Source organism: Bos mutus, chromosome 2, assembly GCF_027580195.1.
Source record: "Bos mutus isolate GX-2022 chromosome 2, NWIPB_WYAK_1.1, whole genome shotgun sequence".
NCBI classification, from domain to species: Eukaryota; Metazoa; Chordata; class Mammalia; order Artiodactyla; family Bovidae; genus Bos; species Bos mutus.
The window spans coordinates 16,019,760-16,043,703 of record NC_091618.1 but is presented as its reverse complement, the minus strand read 5'-3'; the positions used below and the strand labels follow the sequence as shown (position 1 = coordinate 16,043,703).

Sequence of the window (23,944 nt, the reverse complement as noted above, 5' to 3'; positions counted from 1 at the left end):
CTGATGCTGGGAAAGATTGAGGGCAGGAGGAGAAGGGGACGACAGAGGATGAGATGGTTGGATGGCATGCCCAACTCAGTGGACATGAGTTTGAGTAAACTCCAGGAGTTGATGATAGACAGGGAAGCCTGGCGTGCTGCAGTCAATGGGGTCACAAAAGAGTCAGACACGACTGAGTGACTGAACTGAACTCTAGGTATTGTTGGAACTGAAAAATATGTAATTGAAAGAGATAGTCCTTTCTACCCGAGAGAATAAAATCTAGAAAAAGAAATGATGGATCTACACAAGTCATTAATTCAGGATGCTGGTAGAACTGGCTTACTAAGGCACTATGTTGATGAAGATAGGTCATCTTAAGTAAGGGGGGGCAAAGTAGTTTGAAGCCAGATCATGGAGGATATGGAATGCCAAACTGAGGACTGTAATGTCAGGGTGGCTGGAAGCCAGTGCAGATTTTTGAGAAAGCATACATTATGAGAAAGAAGCATAATCTAACGGTGTGTTTTAGGAACTTCATCCTGGTAGTCAAATGCTAAAGGATCTGAAAGGCAGGAAGGCAAGAGAGGAAGGAGACTGGAATCCAGCTGGGGAGCTGTTTCAGTAGGATGTGAGGGTGGGATTATGAATTCGTGGTCAGTTCAAAATGTCATAAAGGCTAAAAGATGGGGATTGGGCTGAGATAGAGGAATTATGCTGGATAACTTGAACCCTGAAAGTGCAAGAAGAAGTGTAGGCTGTGGATGAGGTCATTGGGGATCACTTCGGGGCTCCTCGTCCCCTGAAGTTGGAGTGGGAATGAAGGGAACATTAATGGTTCACTGCACCCTGAAGGAATACCTCCTGTGACTAGAGGTGCTATATTAGAGCTTGACTTGCCTGGGGAATTTTTGGGTGGTGGTGGTGTTTTTTGATAAAGGAAATCTAGATAAATTTCAGTGCCTTATTTGGAAACTCTATGGCGCAAACAGTATTTTGAACACATTTTCATCCAAAATCTAAGTATTCTATATTAAAATCGGCCAGAAAGTTACTACCAGGCTGCCTTTTTTTTTTTTTTTTAACTATGGAATCAGTTCTGTGAACAATGAGAGAGAATTTTGACCTAAAATTAATATTTAAAAGACAAGACTAGAATTTGCTTTCTCCATTACTCTTTTCTGTTAAAAATTACAAAATCCTACTTATGTTGGCCAAAGTGATTTTTAAAGAGTCCCTGATCATCATGAAATACAGCTGAAATTTTTGACATTTTAGTTTGCTGTATTCATGTTATTATTATTTTCTACAGTAAATTTAATTAAAATGCTTATGTGTTTTCTTAAATCTCTCACTTTCCTGAACTGAGACTCTAGTAAATGTTCTCTGTACTTTGCAGAACTGATCGAGGTCTAATAAGGCTCATTCATGGTGCTCTTATTCATGCTTATAATAAAATCAGTCATTTAGGGGAATACATTTTCCAGGCAGTTCCCCTGCCTCCCAGGGGAAATATTTCGAGGCCTCCCAGTGACCATGGGATTAAAAGGCTTGACAGGGAAGTCCTAGAATTCTTGAAGAACTGGGCCTTTGAAAGATTCATTGTTGTGGACTCTCCCTTTGAAAGAGACCACTTTATCTTGCTCCTAAACATCTATAGGACAGACATAGCACTTTCTGAAAAGAAATTCTGGGTGATGCGGAAGAGCAGACTATGTAGGTAATCCAGTATGGGTAGTGTGTAATTTGAAGAATGATAGTTCCATTTTTATGGTTGCCATAACAATCATACAGTTGTGCAGAAAATGTGTATAGCTTTTATAGAAGGGAGCTGGCACCATTGTAATGATTCTTCTCATATCAGAACAACTGTTTTCAGATCTGAAAAATAGGGGTGGCTTAACCCTTCCCCAGTTAGCTCAGCATGCTCCCTGAGAAGGCTCTTTGGAGCTCCAGTGCTGTGGAAATGTATTCACCACTTACATTTGCATTTTAGCCTGATAAATGGATTGAGAATTAAGGATGATGATCCTTTCAACAGCAGGTTCTGAATTCCTGGCTTGGGAATTCAAAGGATGACTGTTCCTCAAATAGAAATCTAGGAGAGATGTCTAGACATAGTGAATTCCTTGACTTTGTGACTATTCTTAATTCTGTCCACTAGAATTTAAATCTGTCCAATACTAGCCTTTACCATTGTGCTTAAGTTGCTAATAAAGTCATATTAAAGTTTGGTTTACATTTTCTGTTTTATTTTAATATATTAACTATGGCTTTTCTGGAAATTGCAAAGCCAAATTTAAAAGAGTGGTATTTTAAAGTAGTATACTTTATGCTCCTCTTTGGCTACCTTTTCCTGCTTTTGGATACTTAGAACTTGACTTTCTCTGGCATACTAAAGAATATTCATTTTGAATAATAACTTGATGTCAGAACTCTGTATGTGGATTTTCAGGCTGAGGGTAAAAAGTTGTCACATTTAGATTTGGTACCTAAAAATGAAGTCATTGTCAATTTAATCAACCATAGAGAAACATTTCTCAAAGAAATTTGGGGTAATTATTGGTTCCGCCAAAATGCTTCTGGGCTGTTTAAATCTTAAGTTAAACTATGGAACCAAGGGTGACTAGAAGAGATTTCAGCTCCATTTGAAATCAAACTTCTTGGTCTAATTAACTTCTTTTAACGCCTTCTCTTTTGAATTCTTGTTCCTTTAAGTTAAAGTTCTGCAGTTCTGTGGTGTTAGCAAGTTAGTTTAATTCTCTGAGCCTTAGTTTCCCATCCATAAAAGGAGAGTGAAAAATCACCTCTCATGAGATGATTTCTAGGTGATGTAGGGGGAGGAAAAAGCATTTTTAATGAGTGTGAGATTTCCTGTGTCTTGAGCTGAAGACCTCAGATACATTTTACACATAGGAGAACTTTTCATGCCTAAACTCTTAATCTTATATTTAGGGGTTTAGATATTTGATCCCCCTATGAGAACATTTCCTGTAAGCTTACTGCTACTTCATTTTGTCTGATTTTAAAACTTATTATGTATCAATCACTGTTCTTCCACTCTGTTTTAAAGCAACCCCAATGTGATATTTTAAATCTGGGTTATAAGAAAGCTCTACTACCAGAGGTCAAAGAAGAGAGTGAGATGTTCAGTGAGCATTTCTGGTAGAAAGACTTTCTGGACCCAGAAAGTGGAACTGGGCTGTTCTTGTTACTCCCTTAGCTGTGCAGAGCTGCATTCTGAACATCCGCAAGCCTGGGTTTTAGACTTGGACTGGAAGTGAAAGAGCGAAGAGGACAAGCCATTCCTGATCTACACGTCAACTGTTTTGGTTGAATTGTGCCCAGTAGTTCAGGGCTTTCAGATAAACTAATTGGTGGCTTCCAGGCCTTTGCACTAGCTCTTCCTTTTGCCCAAGTCTTTCTTCCATATAAAGTCCGTGGCTCACTCCTCACCTTCATGTCATCTTCAGATGTCACCATCTCTTTTGAAGCCTATGTTGACTTTCCTATTTATAATTGTTATCAGTACTTCCAGCCCTCCTTACTCTGTTCTAATGTTCTTTTTTTTTTAACCTCCATCACACTTAATCACAATACTGTTTATTTTCTGCAGCCCTCTCCCTCACTAGAATGTAAATGGGTAAGATTCTTTACCCTGATGTTGGGAAAGATTGAAGGCAGGAGGAGAAGGGGACGACAGAGGATGAGATGGTTAGATGGCATCACCGACTCAATGGACATGAGTTTGGGTAAACTCCAGGAGTTGGTGATGGACAGGGAGGCCTGGCGTGCTGCGGTTCATGGGGTCACAAAGAGTTGGACACGACTGAGCAACTGAACTGAACTGAACACTCAATTACAATACTGTTGATTTTCTGCAGCCCCCTCCCCCACTAGAATGTAAATGGGTAAGATTCTTTGTTCTCAAATGTGTCCCAGACACCTAGAGTAGTAAATGCCCATAAACAATGAATGGAGGAATTCTGGCCTTCTTTCTGTTAACCTATGATAGCTTCACCTCTGATAGCTTCACATTGACATTCTACTGGTTCCTACAGCTTCAATTTGTTCTTGACACAAAATAAGTGAAAATTTATGAAAAGAGCTGCACCTATACATAGGTATCAACCATTTAGTACAAGAAAGTCGGACACAGCTTAGCGGCTGAACGACAACAAAAGCAAAATATCTAAAACTGACGTAAGACAATAATAAATGGTCCTAATGTTTATCAGATGTGTGGCATCACCACGCGGAGGAAAAAGTAACTTTTGGGCACTGTGCTGGACCTCCTTTGTGCCTGTGTTCTAAGGATAAAGCTCCAAAGAAATCTTAACAGATACTTTGTTGCTGGCAGATATTGGGATTGTAATTCTGAAACTGTTTTGAATATTGAAGCCATGGGGAGCTGAGGTTCTCAACGGGAGAATAAAAATGTAAATATGGAATGGGAGAAGATGAGGAAGAACTCTGTAGTACTAGAGTACAGTTGGAGGTATAAATATGACTGAAACAGTATATACTAGGTTCTACCATATGAAACTACCAGTTTTAGGTCATAAGTAGTCAAATATCAGCAATTTCACATGACTTAACTCAGTATTTTCTAATTCTGCTTTTTAAAAGGGCCAAGTAATAATGAGCATAGCAATCTCTAGGACCCTATCTTGGTTTCTAAATAGCGTTCATTCTCCACTGAAAGAAATTTGGGCTCCTTAGGGACGTGCTGATTATTAGTCTGGGGCAGGAAATGTTTAAGGTGAACCTGAACTATTTACTGTGCCAAAAAGCATAGAAGTGCTGGAAGACTTAAGGAGACACAGCACAAGCACATAGAGATCACTGGAAGGGCTTCCATCAGCCTAATTTGGGACAATTTGAGTATTAGAATGAATAGTAATGGTAATGGATTATACTTCATATCATTTTTTTTAAAGTCAGTGCACCTGTAATAATACTCAAAGAGAAACCAGAAACAAACAAAAAGTAGGGAGCAGAGCAGGAAAAGCTCTTGACAGGAGAGTGTCTGCTAATAATACAGAAGGTTAAAGCACCATTTTATAGCTTGCAAAGCTATGATTGATTCAGGCAAAATTCATCAGTGGAAGCTAAAATCACTGGCTGAAAGGTTATTTGAACCTTTCTTTAATTGTTGTTTTTGTTGTTTAGTTGCTAAGTCATGTCTGACTCTTTTGTGACCCCATGGACTCTCACCTACCAGGCTCCTCTGTCCGTGGAATTCTCCAGGCAAGAATACTGGAGTGGGTTACCATTCCCTTCTCCACAGGATCTTACCCACGCAGGGACTGAACCCACTTCTCCTCCATTGATAGGTGGATTCTTTACCACTGAGCCACCAGGGAAGCCATGAAAAGTTGTTTCCGAACAGGATATTCACATGATCTAAAACTTTTATTCCACAGATTAGTTATTAATTAATAAAGAGTAAAAGGAAGCCAGAACGATCTGGCTCTTAGCACCTTAGCAGATCAAATCTGGCACCCTGACAGCTTGTACCTTCTGAAGGAATGCGGTACAAAGCACGCCGTCACCTGTGAAGGGTTCATGTCAGAAGTTCCCCCTGAATCTAATCAAGACTTAAAACCTAACTTTCTGTTTCTTGGAAATTTAGACATTAGTTTTGCCACATTTGATTTATTTCTGTCCTTTCCTCTCTTCCTCCTTCCATAAGCTGATAAATCTAGAACATGAGACATTCTACAAAACAACTGGCCTGGACTCTTCAAAAAAAAAAGGCAGTGTTATATTTATAAAAAAAAAAAAAGAGGGATTCATATACACTAAACAAACTAAAGAGACATGATTACCAAACACAATGTAAACCTTGATTAGAGCCCAGATCAGGAGGAATACAAAAAGCTAAAGAGCCTCTGTGAGACAACTGAAGACATTTAAACATGATCTGCAGACTGTATATAGGGAAGTACTGTTCATCTTAACTGTGATAGTAGTACTGTGGTTCTGCAGAAGAATGCCTTTATTCTTGGAAGACACATGCAGAAGGATAAAGGGGTAAAGTTTCATGATCTGTACTATGTAATTTAAAATAGTTCATATGTTTAAGAAAAGCTAAGTATATGAAAAGAGGGACAGAGGGAAGAGAAAGATAAAAGAAATAGGTCAAAGTGTTGACATTTGATGAGTCTTAATGAGAGGTATATGGATGTTAATTTTACTATTCTTTAAACTTTCCTGAAAGTTTTACATTTTTCAAAATGAAAATTGAGAAGAAAGTTAATTTTAACATCTCTAAGATTTTAACATTTTCTTTAAGGTTTTTAAATTTTGTTTTCTTTATTGTTAATTGGCGGAAAATTGCTTTACAATATTGTGCAGGTTTCTGCCATACATCAACATGAATCCATAGATTCTCCAAGGTTAAACCATGGCTTTCCTGGCCTGTGCCGTGACCTCTGGCTCCCAGGGTACCAGTCTAGCCTCATCTGCTCCATGGTGTTGGGTTTTTGAAGTGTAAAAGGAGCATAGAATGGCGAGAGGTTCAGTGAATGGGTGAGTAAACAAATACAACAATGGAGACCATTTCGGTCATTTCTGACCCAGTTCTTGTCATATCACAATCCTTTGGAAAGTAATCTAACAACTACATTCATGTGGTCCTGGATTTTGCTAAAGCTGGAGGTAGACCTTCTGTGGACCCTAGATTAAAACCCTCTAGGTGGGTGAACAGATGCTCAGAGCACTGCACCCTTTCTTTATGTTCACTCTATGGCCTCATGGACTTCCCTAGTGGCTCAGATAGTAAAGAATCTGCCTGCAATGCAGGAGACCCAGGTTCGATTCCTGGGTCGGGAAGATCCCCTGGCAAAGGGAATGGACCCACTCCAGTATTCATGCCTGGAAAATTCCATGGACAGAGGAGTCTGGCAGGCTACAGTTCATGGGATCACAATGAGTCAGACACGACTGAGCGACTAACTCTTAACAGTATGGCCTTGTATGTGTCATTTCATCACTTAGGGGGAGTGGAGGGACAGATGGACCAAGATCTCTTTCTGCTTTAAATAGTCCTTAGTCTTTTTCTGTTCTGAAAAATCTGTGATTTGTGTCCGGCTTTTTAGCATCTGTTGTGGTAGTAGTCGTGAGTGAAAGAGTATTAACATATCCGCAGCTGCCATCAGAAAAAAATAAAAGGTCCAGCCCGGCTGTACTTAGGGGGGCTGATTTAGGTTTGAATGGTGCTCCCAGCTCCTTTTGCTTTTGACAGGAGAAGTCGGCCTGTCCTGGAGGAAAACCAGTGTAAAGTAGAAGCTCGGATGAATTCAGCATCTGACTTGACTGGTTCGTCCTAGCAATCATCTGGCTGGACTCTGTACATGATGCTCCATAGAGATGCATTATCATAGTGGAGTGCTTCAGCTCCGTAGTTATTTTTTCTGCTCCAATTTACATAAAATTTTCTGCTTTCTATATAAACTGTGTTGTTGTTTTTCAGTCACTGAGTTGTGTCCAACTTTGTGACCCCAGGGACTGCAACACACCAGGCCTCCCTGTCCATCACCAGCTCTTGGAGTTTGCTCAAACTCATGTCCATTGAATCAGTGATGCCATCTAACCATCTCATCCTCTTTTGTCCCCTTCTCTTCCTACTTTCAATCTTTACCAGCATCAGGGTCTTTTCCAGTGAGTCAGCTCTTGGCATCAGTTGGCCAAAGTACTGGAGCTTCAGTTTCAGCATTAGTCCTTCAAATGAATATTCAGAGTTGATTTCCTTTAGAATTGACTGGTGTCCCATCTAATCTAAGAAGGCAAGTAAAAATAGTACTCCTTATCCCTTTAAGTTTATTTCTTAAATATTTTCCATCCCTTTCCATCCATTCACCATCATTGACCCAGATCTTCCTCACAGAATTGCTTGCTAGCAAGGAGACAAACCCAGAGTCACGGACAGAGGAGGGCCTCTATAAATTTTGTTAGTCTGGAAATGGTCCCTGAACCGCAGTTTGTAAAACACTGTTTTATGAGAAAAGAAGATGGGATGAAGACAGAAAAGGACACCCTTGGAAACAATAACAACTGTGGTGTGACCACAGGGTTGGACGCCAGGAGGTCATGAGTTCTAATCCTAAATGTATTTCCCAAGACACAGTGGCAAAACTGCATGGAAAAGTGCTCAAGGGAGCCCTTTTGGTCATTTTTTTTCATTCACTTATCCATCAGCTATTCATTACATGTGTGCCTTCAGTGTGCTGGAAGAGATCTACAGGTTGGTCAGTGTCAGAGCCAGACCTTGAGGAGCTCCCAGTCTTGTCACAGTGCTGAGGCATGCGTCCATAATTAACCCCCAGCATGCCGGTTGTAGTGGTCAGTGCTGTTGGATCGGGCCCAGTTTCAGGCTTGGGCAGGGCAGCTGTGGGGAGGTGACTTCTACTCTCTGGAGCCACAAAGCTTCCCTGGATAAAAAAAACAGAGCATTGCAGCCAGGCCTTTAAAAGCTAGGTAGGTCTTAGGCCTTGGAGACCAGTGGGATAAATGTCCTAATGTTAGGAACTTCACCAGCAGTGTCTGAGGGACCAGAAGGTGTAGAGAAAAGGTTGGCACATAAGGTGCACTTTGGGAGTATGCAATCTGATTAGAAATATACGAATAGGTGCCATGTCATGAAAGGCTTTGAATTCTAAGCTGCATTTCTCTTTTCCTCAGTAAGGAGTTGATGAAGGTTTTTGACCAGACTCATGCTCTAAGATGATTAATCTGGCAGCAACCATGACCTTGGGGAGAACAATTTCTGTGATGTGGTAGGGGCCACGGCCCAGATCCAGGGAGGTAAATGGTGACAACATGGTGAGTAAGTGTTGCCGTGGAGACTGGACAGCTGCTTCCAGCTGCAAGGAGGCAGAGCGATGGGTGCCTTGAGGAGGAATAGGACTTAAGGTCAGAGGAAGAGCATGTGAGTGACAGAGGGGCAGAGGTTCTTTCTATGCTTCTGCTGTTTCCTGGGATCGTTGGCCAGGTTGTAAGAGATTGCAGAAGGCTTCTAGTTATTCTTCATGTGTTCTTTTCCAGGACCAATGGCCTTGAGCAAAACAGTCTTCGAGGTTTTCTGTCACTTTAAAAAGTTTGACTAAGCCCTTGAGTCACGTGCCTTCAGAAGCTGGTTACATAACCCGGCTCCGGATTGGGTTTCTGCAGCCTCATGCACTGCAGCCCCCGTCCTCTCCCTCCCCCACCTGGCACTTGATTTTCTGTGGGTCAGGGTTAGTTTCTTTCTAACCATTGTTGCGGAACTCTTTAAATATTTGGTCTCACAGGTTCTAAAAACTGGCAGGCCAGGCTGCTCCCTGCAGGTTGTGAGACCAAAGGCTTCCAGAAGAGGAGCCAGTACAATCCCAAGCATGTTAACCGAGTGTAACAGCTGCACGGAGCACCACCCCTGCAGGGCCGGGCTCCCAGGGCTGAGGCCAGCAGCTCCCAGCCGCTGTGGCCCGCAACCAGGAAGAGCCCTCCTGCACCACATCGTGGCCGAGTCATAATTGTGGCGATGACAACAGATTAAATCCCTGGCTCTCAGCACTGAGGACTGGGGTTTGTCAGGGTCACTCACTGTTCCCTCTCTTCTCCCAATTTTCCATAGTGAGAGAGCAAGCTTGGAGTCCACTGCTACAGTGCAAACACTGGCCCAGAGCTCTCTGAGTTTTACTCTCTCTAGAAGTTAGTTCTCTTAGTAGCCTAGACTGCCTGTCTCTCTTTTCTTCCAGCACCCCCTCAACACATGATTCCGAATGTTGTAACCCCTCAATATATGTGCATATGTTTTTATACACTGTTTTTTTTTTTAATAATTTAAGACCACTTGAAGATACACATATAATGCAGTGAATAACTTTTATATCAGGTTTCAGGGCAAAAGGAATATATGAATAGGAGAATAGGCACACCCAGGATAAAGATTAGTTCATAAAGTTCAAATTATAAATAAGATTCTCTCGAAACAGATCACACATGTTTTTTTCTGAGTTTCCTAGCAGCCAAAGCAAAGAAGGAAACTTAAAAAGGATAAAATTCACACGTGTGTGAGGTACAGGCAGACTGTCAGCTCAGGAAAAGAAGAGGGAGTCTTTGCACTGCATAAGCTTGTTGTGTAAGTGCCCGTGAAAGGGGCACTGAATGAGCAAGAGCAAGGCCCTCACTGGCTTCCCTGCAGTGAATAGCGCAGCCATTTGGTTGACTTCTTGTGGTGTCCCATGGGGTAGGCTTGGTGGTGAGGCCCTGTATGACGAGATTCCACTGTGATGGGTGTCTCAAGGGTGCATTTATCACCCCTCAAATCTGGGAGATTCTCTGCCACAAAAAAAGTACCAAGATCAAATGAGTCTGGCAAGGATTATGCGATTCCAGCATGTTGAAGGCTCTGAGAAGTTCTTCAATTAAAAAATTGGCTCAAAAAAAAAAAAAAATTGGCTCAGCATTTACCAAAATGATTTAATTATATGACCTTTAAAAAAAATTAAAACACTTATTTTGCAAACACTGAAGGAAATGGCAACCCATTTCAGTATTCTTGCCTGGGAAATCCCATGGACAGAGAAGCCCGGTGGGATACAGTCCATCGGACAGTCCACGTGTCCACAAAGAGTTGTATACAACTGAGCGACTAACACTTTGACTTGATCTAAAACAAAGATCAGCACACTTTCTGCTAAGGGTCAGACAGATATTTTAGCACACAGCCCCTGCCAAAAGTACCCAGCTCAACTCTGCCATCGTATCCTAAAAGCTTGATGTTTTGATAAAGCTTCGTTTCTGTATGCTGAAATTTGAATTTCATACAATTTTCACATGTCATGGAATAACATTTTTCTTCTTATTTCTTTTTCAATCATTTAAAAAGACAAAAACCATTCTTAGTTTGCAGACTGTTCACAAACAGGTGGCAGGCCTAGTTTGGTCTGAGAGCTGTAGTTGGCCAAACCCTGATCAAGATACTGTTTGGATGGTACATCTTCCAGTAACCCTTCCTGAATACCATTCCTCAGAGTTGTTTTCATTCAGACTTTTATCTTTCTGGTTTAAGAGCAGATTTTCTTGAAAAAGTGTAATGGAGCATTGGTTTGAGTGCTTATGGGCTAGTCTTAAGATTTTTCTCAAAGGTTGTTTGGGCCCTCTCAGACATATACAAACTAATAATTGAAGTCTTAAAGTTTTATTCTGTCACATATGGCTGAATCAGTTTGAGGCTGGAAATGTTTTAGCGAGCCTTATCTTTCTTTCATAGAAATAAAATTCTCAAAGCACCTAGAGACATTTGATTTTAAGAAAACTTAACTTCCCGGTTAAATCTCTAAGTAAACTAGTAAACTGCGGCCCTCATCAAGCTAACAGAATATCCTTTTTGATTTTTACTAGAGGAACGTTCTTTTAGTTTCTTATGCTGCCCTTACGGTGATTGTAGGTGGGTCAAAACTTTCCCACCACCAAGTTGGACATTTCAGTTTCAATTTAAAAAGTATTTATTGAGTACTCAGGGTTTACAATGCAGTTTGCTGACTTTTATGGAGGATACTAAAAGGAACAAGAAATAGACAGCTTTACCTTGTGAATCAAGTTCAAGAGCCTCACCGATTTAGAGCCCATTGCCATGGTATCAGGATTAGTTTCACCTCGTTGTCTCTTCCCATAAGGTTACACTTGTTACTTCCTGTCAGGATGCATTCATTACTTCCCATCAGGTGGCATGCATTACTTCCTGTCAGGATGCACTCATTACCTCTGGAGGAGAGTCCAGTGGGAGTGGGGAGTGCTGACTCAAATAGCCTGCCTGTGGGGAAGGGAGGGTGGTTTCTTCCAAATACCCAAACCTCCAGGCCAGTGCCTGGGTAGATGGGGCGGGCGGTGTGGGGAACTAGACTGCCCAAATATTAGATATTTACATCGTAGGAAGGGCTGGGTTAGGTGGGGCATGTTACTTGGGAAATTATAAAGCAAAATGAGACTGTCCAGGGGCTTCACAGATTAGGAATGAGATGTGCACAGGGATACTGTGGTGATAAATAGGCGTGGGGTGTACTTAAGTGTATGAGCTTGGGGGAAGTATACAATTATTTGAAGAGAAAAAAAAATTGTTATTAGGGCCATTTCCAAGTAGAACTGCGTCACAGCCAACTAAATGGGCCCAAAGCTTTTCACAGAACCTACTCTTGGGGCTCATCCCTGTGTCACGAGTCAGGCCATTTATTCTTAGGCACATCCTGCTTTTGCAAGGCCGGAGAAGACTCAGTAAATCTTGCTCATATAATCCTTGAAGGACAGACTCCCATCAGCCATCGAGAAAGAGGGAGGCGAAGAAAGGACAGCCCATCAGAGAGTTAATTTACCGAAGGGACTTGCCCCTCTTCAGATGGACTTCCTGGGAAGCCTCACTCCCAGAGGCTGCCTCACCTCCACGTGCCCGCACCTGTTTCTCAGGATCAAAGAGAAAGAGGGGCCAGGCCACAGAGAGGAGAAGGGCCCTCAGAGACAGTACAGAGCCTTGTTAGCCTCCCTAGTTCACAGTTTACTAAAGATCCCCTTCTCAGAGAGACAAGAGAGAAGTTCCTCCCCACTTTGCCTACTATTTATACATTTGCAAAATAACTATTCTTTAAAGCTGCTCTCCGGTGGGGTCAAGTTTCGGTTATTTGTGGCCTTGCTAATTATGTCTTCAATCTTTCCTAGAAAAGACTGTATCTTCACCATTGACCCGTCAACCGCCCGAGACCTCGATGACGCCCTCTCCTGCAAGTCCCTCGCTGATGGTAGGATGGGATTTCTGTGCACTCTGGGTGGCAGGCAAGGGCGCACAGTGTAATGTGCAGGATTAGGTTTGCTCTGTCCCTGAACTTGCCCCTGGCCACGGAGCCTCCACAAGTATGTGACTTCAAGACTGTGCTCCTGAGCCGACTTTGGTGAGAGGTGGGAATGAGAAATGTCCTCTTAAGGGATCCTCCTCAGGCCTCAGAAGGGGCAGCAGGGAGGGCGGAAGAACTGATTTCAGGCCTGGCCCTGCAGGAAGTGCCAGTGTGGGCATGGCGTGTTAGAGAAGAAGAAGCCCCTGAGCCCTGCCTGGGAGAAGCACGGAGTTCTTCATCTGAACTGAACGACACACAGTGGTGATTCCAGGCCCAGCAGGGTAGCAGGACAGCCCCTCTGAGGAAGCCCCTCAGGGCCAGTGCCGCTCAGCAAGGGTCTTCAACCTGCCCAGTAGGCTGTGGAAGGCAGTTGTTAGTGGCTCTTGAAACCTTCTTTGGGGACAGAGATAGGTAGGAAAAAGTAGGATTTGAAAACTACAGTAGCGGGAAGGGAAAGTGTGTGAGGTGTGAGAAGAGTAACCCTGCTATCTGCTTCTTCACGCCCCCCACCCCAACCACCATCATGTGCTGCTCCAGCTTCTCAAGCTGCTTCCTGCCCTGCTCTGGGGTGGGGAAAAGGGTGTCTGGTGACTGCTGTGGCATGAGTCATTCTCCAGTATGGCTTTCGCCGGCCTGCCCCTGATGGTATCCACCTTTGGGACTTAAATATACTGCAGAGTGTTGGTGGCCCAGCGACCTGGTCTTTGCAAACCCTGCAGAGATGTTCACATGTTCTATTAATATCCAGAACTCCATGGGTTCAGTGTGTTGTCTCTTCTCCATAATAGACAGGGAGGCTCTCAGTAGATGGAAAGCTGAGAGACAGAAAATACTACTGCCAAAAATGCTCTCATCTTCTTCTAGTAAGAGTTCTCCTTGAGATTCTGGGCCATGTTGCTTGGTGTTTTCAACCACAGAAAACTCAAAGGACGAGAAAGGATAAAGAGAGAGGAAAGGTCTCATGGGAATTTCAGACGAATTACGTATTTTTACAGTCCAAAGTTAGAGCAGTCTACTTAAAAAAGCAAATAGCACATTGGTTTCTTATATCTGAGCAATCTTTGCTACATGCAAAGGCTTGGGCTTTCTCACACTCACGTCCACTCCCCTGAGCTGCAGCTGAAAAGTGTCCCCAGGGAGAAAGCCCAGTGACACTGGACCTCACTTCCTGTATTTCCTTTCTCTCCAGGTTCATAGCCCTGCTCTATTTGTAGCCAAATGCTTGGAAACTGTTGCTTCATTTACTTTGGCCGCTTCTGTAGTTAATGGTGGGAGGGTGGGCCTGGTCCCCATCTCCCCTGTCTCAGCTGGCCCGCATGGTATCCCCCTTGCAGGGACACTGGGGAGCAGGCGCGTGTCCTGCCCCCACTCACTCCACATGCTATGTGTCCTGTCTAGGGCACCAGGTTATCAGCAGAGGCTTCGTGTAGGAAAATGGTAAAAGATGGGGCCAGAAGGGTTGACTGGGGACAAGTTGTACATGTTTAGAAATTTCCAGCGTATTCCAAAGAATATGCTTCATCAGACAATCGAAAACCGACTGTTTTCAAACTGCTCTTCAGGGAAAGCAGTCCCAGTGAGGGAAGTCATTTAGCAGCGCAAGGCAGAGGAAAAGGACAGGAAATAGGAGCCGAGAAACATTGTGATTGGTTAGAGAGACAGATTGAAGCGCCTGGACTGGAGAGGAGAGAAGTCTTAGTTGCTCAGTCATGTCTGACTCTTTGCGACCCCATGGACTGTAGCCCTCCAGGCTCCGGGTAGCCATTCCCTTCTCTGGGTATCTTCCTGACCCAGGGATCGAAGCTGGGTCTCCTGCATTGCAGGCAGATTCTTTACCATCTGAGCCACCAGGGAAGCCCGGACTGGAGATGCTGGCATTATTATTAATGGGGGTGGGGAGGACAGCTGTGAAAAAAGCGGTAATGACAGAAGATCAATGGGGTGGATATTGGAGTGGAGGGAGGGGAATCCAAGATGGGGCAAAAGTTCCAACCTGGATGATGAGGACATGGAATCTGTGTGGTAGAAACTGGGAAATAAGGAGGACAAGCTTCAGAGAGAGCATGTCTATATGGAATCGCTGCCTGACGACATGTGTTTGGGTTTCCCTGTAACCTGCTGCAGATCCTCTGCAGAGGAGGTGGGGGACAGGTGGGCTAAATGTGTGTGGTTCATCTCGTCATATCCAGGGAGCCGTGGAGATGAGTAGATAATGCAGCAGAACTCAAAGGGTGATTTTCTTAGGATGATGGGACTGTAAGTGATTTTTCCCTTTTCCCTAGTTTCCAGATTTTCATAATGTGGTAATAATAGCTTTATAATGAAAAAATTTTGTAATAAAAAAAATTATGAGGTGCCAGAAATTACTGGCTGCCCGGTAGCCACCATCCCAGGTGATGAGATACCTTCCATCTGCTTCACTACTCCTGCATGCCAGAGGAGTAAGGAACGTCTGGTCATTTGGCAGAGCAACAGAAAAAGAACATGGAAAGGAGTCAGGGAAGAGTCTGAAAAGACCTGAGTTGGGTAGTCAAGCATTTTTTTGGTGGCACTTCTACAGTTGGCCTTTGTGACAGCAGTTTCTGCCAAGGCCATTTATCCAGGGGGATGAAAAGTGAAAGTCAATTCCAGTTTGGATTGGGGACAGGTTGGCTAAGTTCAGGTTCCGTTAGTTAACAGTTCGTGTCAGTTCTTGCTTAGAGGAAAAACTGTTTAATGTTTCAAAAAGCAAGTGATGTTTTCTGGGCATATGTTCATCATCTGCAACCATTTTTATGTAAAGAAAACGTAAAGGCTAAACTTGCCTTTGGTCCCATTGAAATCGTCTGAATGACTCTTCTGTGAAAATGAAACACACAGTCCGAAGTAACTTATTTAGTCCTTACCCTCCCTTTCTGTAGAGTTCAGAGGCCCCCCAGGACTTGTTACGAGTATCTCTCCCATAGGTATGAGATTTAGGCATTACAGTCTGCAATGAATCCTGCAGAAATGCTATGACACCTGCTCCCCAGTAGGCTTTGGTCAGGTTGGGAGGCTGAGGAGGAGGTGCCCTCTCCCTTTGAGGGATATCGGCCTTGGAAAAGATTCTGCTAGTCAACTCGCTTGGTAGTTCCCCACTTCTTACAGCCTGTGAACACACTCAAGGGCCCCATGAACACACTCGAGGCCCCCAGGAACACACTCGAGGGCATCATTCCCGCAAGCATTACCAGCCCGCCAACTTTAACATGGAGTCTTTCAGCTTAGCTCAAGAAAGTATTTAAAAGTGCAAATGAGAAAGACTGGTGTCATAATGATAACCCAGCACCTAAAACCAGTAAATCACATGCTGCAGTGTTTGATGGCTGTAGCAGATCACTCACCGCACACCCCACAGTTGACCTCACCAGTCAAGTGTGGGAACGTCACAGTTGTCACACTACCCTCTGCTTTTCAGATTACTTCTCCAGCGTCTGCTTATTGAATATCCAGATTGCACTTTTGACTCTCTACCTGACAGGCAGCCCATTCAGCCTTAAGATTGTGTGACTATTGGGAAATCCTTCCCAGTAATGATCTCAAATACTCTTTCTTCCTGTGACTTTGCACTTGTTGGTCTCATGTGTGGCCCTTGGGGTCCTATAGAATAAATCTTGTCTCTCATGTGACAGCCCTCAGATACTATATAACAGCTGTCCTGTATGTCGAACCACAGCTTCTCAACTGAGCATCCGGTATATTTTTCTATGTCCTGTAGCTTATGAAATTTGAGCCCATTTCCCTTGTCACAGAATTACTTCTGCCTCTGTGAGTTCTGAGGTAGGTGGCTGCCTGTATTCGGACTTCTCCGTGTCTGCCAGAGCACGGTGATTCTGTTCCAGCCGGTTCCAGCCACCCATTTTATTCAGTTAAACCTGCCTTATTGCTTTGCTCTAGTCTCTGAGAGAGGAAGTCATCAGCCAGACAAGTCAGGACTTTTATTCAACTTTTATTCAGGCTCCCAACAGATCCTACAGGAAATTGCTGTTCTCTGCTTCTCTGGCTCTCTTTGCTTCTCTAATGTTTTATTCTGCAGTGAGTGCTCTGCCATTGAACATGGCAGGAGCAGCCTTGCCAGATCTTAGAGCTGAAGGACTGGGGAAGGAGTGGGGGGTTGGGACTGACTGCTAATGGGTTTGGGGTTTCTTTGGGGGGAGATGAAAATGTTCTGAAATGACTAGTTATAGAACTCTGTGAATATACTAAAAACCATTGGAGGAAAAAGAGTGAGTAAATGAATAAGAATAAATACATAAACAAATCCCTTCATCCTTGAGGCTTTCTGGAAATGGGAATTCACACCTTGACGATCACTGAACAGAAGTCTTGATGGAATGAACACCTGGCTGGATTCCCATAGTTGCATCCCTCTTGCCTGTCTCTCCTCCTCGCTGCTTTCAACCATGAACCATGAAAATCTTGCCCAAGGAGCGAGCACACATCTTAGGTACTTAGCTACCTGTGCCTTTTCTCCACCCCCTCAGAGGGCAGCTGGCCAACTCACAGAAAGGAGGAACCGTCCAGCTGACCGGGTGTGAGAAAGTGCTCCGTGAGTGGACGGCGTCCTGCCTGAGGGACCCTAGGAGAGCACTGTGCCTACGCTGCTGTAGGGGGGCACCAGTCTCCCTGCCACTTTGTCTCTGTGATCTGGCTTTCGCTTTCCCTTCCCTGAGGAGGGAGGACTCGGGAGCTCTGTTCCTGGGAGCCCTTCTCACTCAGGGAATAGGAACAAGACACTAGGAGAGAGCCTGTAAGAATTCCATAGAAGTCCTACCCATGTGGTTACATGTGTCACTTGCTGAGAGTTCTTGTCATGACCTGTCACCCTTGGAGGCAGTGAGGAAGTAGAAGCTGGAAAGACTCTGCCCCTGCTGTGTGCCAAGCTTAGGCCAGAGAACCTGAGCCATAGAAGGGGGCGGGGGTCGTAATTTTAATGAGTGGAGAGTGGCCTTGAAGGCTCTGGGTCTGCTGCTGGAAAGGAAGAGGGCATGGGAGTCCTGAAGGTATGAGCACAGGGTTCTGGCGAATCCTAGCACCCGGACTGGACCCTATTCCTGGGTTCAGTCCCACGTCTAGAAAGATCTCACCCCACCAGTCGCTCTCCACGGCCCCTTCATGTTTCCCTTTAGTCTGGCTTCCTCCTCTCACAAACTTAAGTCTCCATCCTGTAAAACCTTCCTCAGCCCCCTACAGCCTCAGGAGCAGCTGTGTTCCCTTGCCCATCAAAGAACCGTCTGTACTTGCTGCAGTCACTCTCCAGTCTCCCACTTTTTTCTTATTCCCTTTGCTACATGGCTCCAGAAAGTTCAGTGGCACAGGTTGTGCCTGATTTCAGTTCAGTAAACGTGTGCGTTGTTTTGCTTTTCACCTACTCTTCTTTGGGCTCTGGCGGCTCTAGTTGCTCTTGGTCATTGGACTCTTTTTCTCTGGTTGTCCTCTTTAACTCTTCTCTATCTTCCCCCTTCTCTGTCTGCCTCATGGGAGTCTGTGGGACTTCCGCTCCAGTCCCCTTCCTTCCTAGTGCCTCAGCCTTTGTGCCCTGTTCCCTCTGCTTGATTGCTCTTTCCTTGGAGAGCTGCGTGGCTGATTCAAGACAGGTGGCTGTCTTCAGAAAGACCTTCCCTAGCCATCTTGCCTCTAATTTCTCCACTCCCCTCAGCCCTCTCCAACATCCTTGCTGTACTATTTTCCTCATCACTCATCACCCACTGACATGCTGTTGACTATCTTGTTTCTTATCTACCTTCTCACCATCCAGCCACCCCCTTGCAGTGCAAGACTCAGAGCAGGTGCTCAGTGAATCTCTGTACCTGTGCTGATGTTCATAACCTCTCAAGAGGGGAGGGGGTTCTCAGGTAGAGGGAAGATTGTGTGAAGAGCCCCAGGTGCCAGACACGTGGTAATTTGGAGGGAAACACACAGAATTGGGACTCTCTGGACTGTGAGGTTCAAGTAGGGTGGTGGTTGTAGATGAAGCAGGGAGGAGACTCAATTCTTTCATAGGTCCTGCTAGAAAGTTTAGACTTTATGGAGAAGACAGCATTTAAGTTGGAGAGCAACATCATCCATCCATTCAAGAAACGAGAAATGTGATTTGAGGAGCAAGGGCTCCTCTTTCTGCTGGATCTACAACAGAGGAAAAGCCCTGACAAGCTCCCTGTCCTTCCCAGTTCAATGTCAAGTAACTGTCAACCAGAAGTATGGGAATGGCCCATGGTTGAGATGCGAGAGTGGTGTGAGGGACAGACAGTAGTATTTAAACCTAGATTTGAAGAATTAACGGAGTGAGCCACACAAAAGAGTGGGTAGAAAGAACGTTTCAAGCAAAGGGAACAGAGCATGTGGAGGCCCTGAAGTACAAAGACTTTGGTATGGAAAGGAACCGGAAGTCAGCATGGCTGAACTGTGGCGGGGTGGGAGGAGCCTCTGAGGGCTGGCAGGCTCTCTTCCAGAGTGGGAGTTTTATCCCAAGTGTAATGGTAAGCAGAGAGCTTTAAGCAGGAGAGATTCAGGATCCAGCCTGCAGGTTGGAGAGCTCGCTCTGGCAGCAGTGAGGAGTCAGGATGGAGCATGGGGTTAAGATAGTCCAGGTGGGAGATGGCAGTTGCCCCAACCAAGGCAGAGGCTGCGGAGCCAGAAGTGCGGGAGGCACTAGCCAAGGGTGACATCGGGGCAGCTGCAGGAGCCTCTTAAGTGCTCTCTCGTGACGGCCCTTTTCTTCCCACTCATGGAAACCAAGGCAGTCCTTATAAAATGAAGATCTGATCAGGTTGTTCCCCTACCCCACCCTTTCCAAGACGTCTCATCCTGCTGAGGATAAAAACCGAAGTCCTCACTGGGACCTACTGCTCTCTCTCTCTAACCACCTCTCCTCCAAGTCCTCAGCGGGACCTGCTGCTGTCTCTGGTTCTAACCACCCCTCCACCCTCCTTTCCTGCAGTCACTTTCTCACCCAAACTCCTCCAGCCATCATGGCCTCGGTGCTGTCCTTAAGATGGGCCAGGCTGCTCCTAGCTCAGCACTTGTGTACTTCCTGTTCCCTCTGTCTGGATCCCCTTCTCCCAGATCTCTCACTGCTCTTAAATTCTGCTCAAATTTCATCTGAAGGAAACCCTTCCTGACCACCCTGTCACTACAGTCTTCTCTCCCCACCCATTTGTTGATTTTCCTTAAGGTACTTGTGTGGGTCTGTCCCCCTGGAGGTGAGCTTTACGAGAGAAAAGACTGTCCTGTTGTTCACTGTTGAACCCTCAGTGCCCTGTGTACTGTGTGTTACATAGTTGACACGCGTGGCAGTGTTTGTAGAATGAGCAAGTTAGTAAGCTTTTGATACTGGAAGTAGGAGAAGAATCTAGAATGTCATCTAAGCTTCTGCCTTGGGCAGTAGGTGGAACATAATAGAGGAAAACAATAGAATGGGGAACACTAGAGATCTCTTCAAGAAAATTAGAGATACCAAGGGAACATTTCATACAAAGATAGGCTCAATAAAGGACAGAAATGGTAGGGACCTAACAGAAGCAGAAGATATTAAGAAGACTTGGCAAGAATACACAGAACAAGTACCAAAAAGTACAAAAAAGAACTTCACAGTCCAGATAATCATGATGGTGTGATCACTCACTTAGAGCCAGATATCCTGGAATGTGAAGTCAAGTGGGCCTTAGGAAGCATCATTACAAACAAAGCTAGTGGAGGTGACAGAATTCCAGTTGAGCTATTTCAAATCCTGGAAGATGATGCTGTGAAAGTAGTGCACTCAGTATGCCAGCAAATTTGGAAAAGTCAGCAGTGACCACAGGACTGGAAAAAATCAGTTTTCATTCCAATCCCAAAGAAAGGCAATGCCAAAGAATGCTCAAACTACTGCACAATTGCACTCATCTCACACGCTAGGAAAGTAATGCTCAAAATTCTCCAAGCCAGGCTTCAGCAATACATGAACCGTGAAGTTCCAGATGTTCAAGCTGGTTTTAGAAAAGGCAGAGGAACCAGAGATCAAATTGCCAATGTCTGCTGGATCATCGAAAAAGCAAGAGAGTTCCAGAAAAACATCTATTTCTGCTTTATTGACTATGCCAAAGCCTTTGACTGTGTGGATCACAATAAACTGTGGAAAATTCTTCAAGAGATGGGAATACCAGACCACCTGACCTGCCTCTTGAAAAACCTGTACACAGGTCAGGAAGCAACAGTTAGAACTGGACATGGAACAACAGATTGGTTCCAAATAGGGAAAGGAGTACGTCAAGGCTGTATATTGTCACCCTGTTTATTTAACTTCTATGCAGAGTACATCATGAGAAACGCTCGGGCTGGAGGAGGCACAAGCTGGAATCAAGATTGCCAGGAGAAATATCAATAACCTCAGATATGCAGATGACACCACCCTTATAGCAGAAAGTGAAGAAGAACTAAAGAGCCTCTTGATGAAAGTGAAGGAGGAGAGTGAAAAAGTTGGCTTAAAGCTCAACATTCAGTAAACTAAGATCATGGCATCTGGTCCCATCACTTCATGGCAAATAGATGGGGAAACAGTGGCTGACTTTATTTTTCTGGGCTCCAAATCACTGCAGATGGTGATCGCAGCCATGAAATTAAAAGACGCTTACTCTTTGGAAGGAAAGTTATGACCAAACTAGACAGCATACTGAAAAGCAGAGATACTACTTTGTCAACAAAGGTCTGTCTAGTCAAGGCTATGGTTTTTCCAGTGGTCATGTATGGATGTGAGAGTTGGACTATAAAGAAAGCTGAGCGCCGAAGAATTAATGCTTTTGAACTGTGGTGTTGGAGAAGACTCCTGAGAGTCCCTTGAACTGCAAGAAGATCCAACCAGTCCATCCTAAAGGAGATCAGTCCTGGGTGTTCATTGGAAGGACTGATGTTGAAGCTGAAACTCCAGTACTTTGGCCACCTGATGCGAGGGGCTGACTCATTTAAAAAGACCCTGATGCTGGGAAAGATTGAGGGCAGGAGGAGAAGGGGATGACAGAAGATGAGACGGTTGGATGGCATCACTGACTCAATGGACATGGGTTTGGGTAAACTCCGGGAGTTGGTGATGGACAGGAAGGCCATGCTGTGGTTCATGGGGTTGCAAAGAGTCGGACATGACTGAGCGACTGAACTGAACTGAATGCTGTTCAACAAGAAATACTGAGAAGAGCCAACTTTAGAGGGGAGGATGGTGTGTTCAGACAAACACATGTTGGGTTTGCAGTCTGAGAGTCATTCAGATAGAAATACCAAGAGGACAAGTGAAAGGAGTCACTTGTCCAAGGCTGGAGATGGAGATATGGGGTCATCAGTGCATGGGTCTGGGAGAGATGGCCCAGGACAGGTCACAGGCAGAGAGAAGGACCCTAGCTGGACTCCCGGGAAGATGAGGAAAATTAACCAGGAGATGAGTCCAGGAAGACTGGAGGTGAAGGGGAGTGGGTAGAGGAGGCTAAAGTCAGAAAGCCTGAGTTAAGTCAGGTAGAAGAGAACTGGAGAGTCTGGGCTTGGCAACCAGGTCACTGACGACCTTGATGAGACTAATGTCAGGGACTTTGAGGAGGGGAGGCCAGACTGCAGGTGGCAGAGAAGGGAGTGGAAAACAGGACTGGAGATGGTAATGGCGATGGAGGGTGAACAGCTCTCCTTTTGAGACAGAGAAGCAGGACATAAGGAGTGGGATGCCTGCTGAGTATTTACAAAGGATAATACTTCAGTCATGAGAGGAAGTGGCTGGCCTGTTGAGGGCAGAAGGGGTGGGGGCTCTGCGGGGAGCAGGGGACAGTAGAACGGCTGGATGGGAGCTGACCAGGAGCCCATTGCACCCAGCTACCCTGGACTGAGCTGGAATACTGCCAAGCCTGGCTGATTTCCTCTAGCCTCTTAGATGTGGGAGCAGAAGTTGCAGTGATCCAAATTTGGGGGTTTGCTGCGAGGGAGGACATGGTGGGCACCAGGGCAAGGGCGCTGGGACCTTGCTTCCCCTTAAATCTGTTTCTTCTCCGTCCCCTGCTTTTATAAAGGCATCATCACCTGCTACCTAGTCAACCAAAGCTTTTTTTCAAAAGGGAATCCTGAAATCACAGTTAATTCCTTTTCCTCTCAGCACTGTTGTCATGGCCTTGTCAGTAATCTTCCCCCTCCTCCCTGTCCGTCCTGCACTTGGCTACCCAGCTAGTGTTCCTTCATGTACACGCAAATACCAGCTCATGTCACTGTTCTGCTTGAAAACCTCCTCATTCCTATAGCACAGTCCACGTTTTTCGGCAGAGCTTTGTTATCAAAGCCCTTTACTTTAAGATTAGCACCCAGCCTCCTTTCTCTCCTTCCCCACCTCCAAGTGCCACTTCTCCCAACACACACGTGCGCGTGCACACACACACACACACCCTAATGAGACTTCTCCCAACACACACACATGCACAACACCCTAATGGGATCTGGCCACTCCTCACTTTGCATGTCTACTGCACTCTACCCTGCGTCCTGGACCCCGCTTGCCCTCTGCCCTCCCCTTAGAACGCCTGGCCTCCCTGGATACTCCTGTGTCAGAATTTCATTCAAGAGCATGATGAAACCTCTGTGGAGCTTTCCTTTCCTCCTGGCAGAATGAACTGTTCCTACTCTATTAGCAGATTGTCTTCATGTGCCTAATGCAATAAACATCATGGCTTGTGGATGTAATTCTCCTTTTTGCTTGTTTCCTAAAAGCAGGGCATTCCTCAGACATCTCTGTATCCTGAGTATCATGCATGGTACCCTGCATTTGAAAACTGCTTGATCTAGTCAGCCTAAGCATCTTGTTACAGACTTTTCATCTTTCTCTCCCCTTTTTCTGTTTCTTGCCTTGCCCTTTTTATTTCCATCATGCTTCAGCCCTTATTTGTAGGTTGCCTGTATACTTAAAAGCTGACATATAAACTTATACCACATGTCCTCCTGTGATGTCTGTTTCTTTAGAATTAGGTTTTCCTTTCCCTCATCACAGTCAAGGTTTTGAGTCCATCTCATCATGTCTCAGTGATCGTGTAAGATCACTGAATTACATCCATGACCATGACATTTGTCCCTGTACCTCT

The 23,944-nt window shown here is 44.8% G+C and overlaps 1 protein-coding gene across 4 annotated transcripts in view; it reads left to right on the top strand.

Moving 5' to 3' along the window:
• DIS3L2 (DIS3 like 3'-5' exoribonuclease 2) overlaps positions 1–23,944 on the top strand; it is a 356,855-nt gene that overhangs the window by 183,057 nt on the left and 149,854 nt on the right. For all 4 annotated transcript variants that reach the window (XR_011467266.1, XM_005906404.2, XM_070385152.1 and 1 more), the window contains one exon: positions 12,676–12,755. Coding sequence is in view for 3 of the 4 variants with exons in the window: in XM_005906404.2 (XP_005906466.2) it covers positions 12,676–12,755 (80 nt within the window). In the remaining variant the exon portion in view is untranslated. The remainder of the gene's footprint in view (positions 1–12,675; positions 12,756–23,944) is intronic.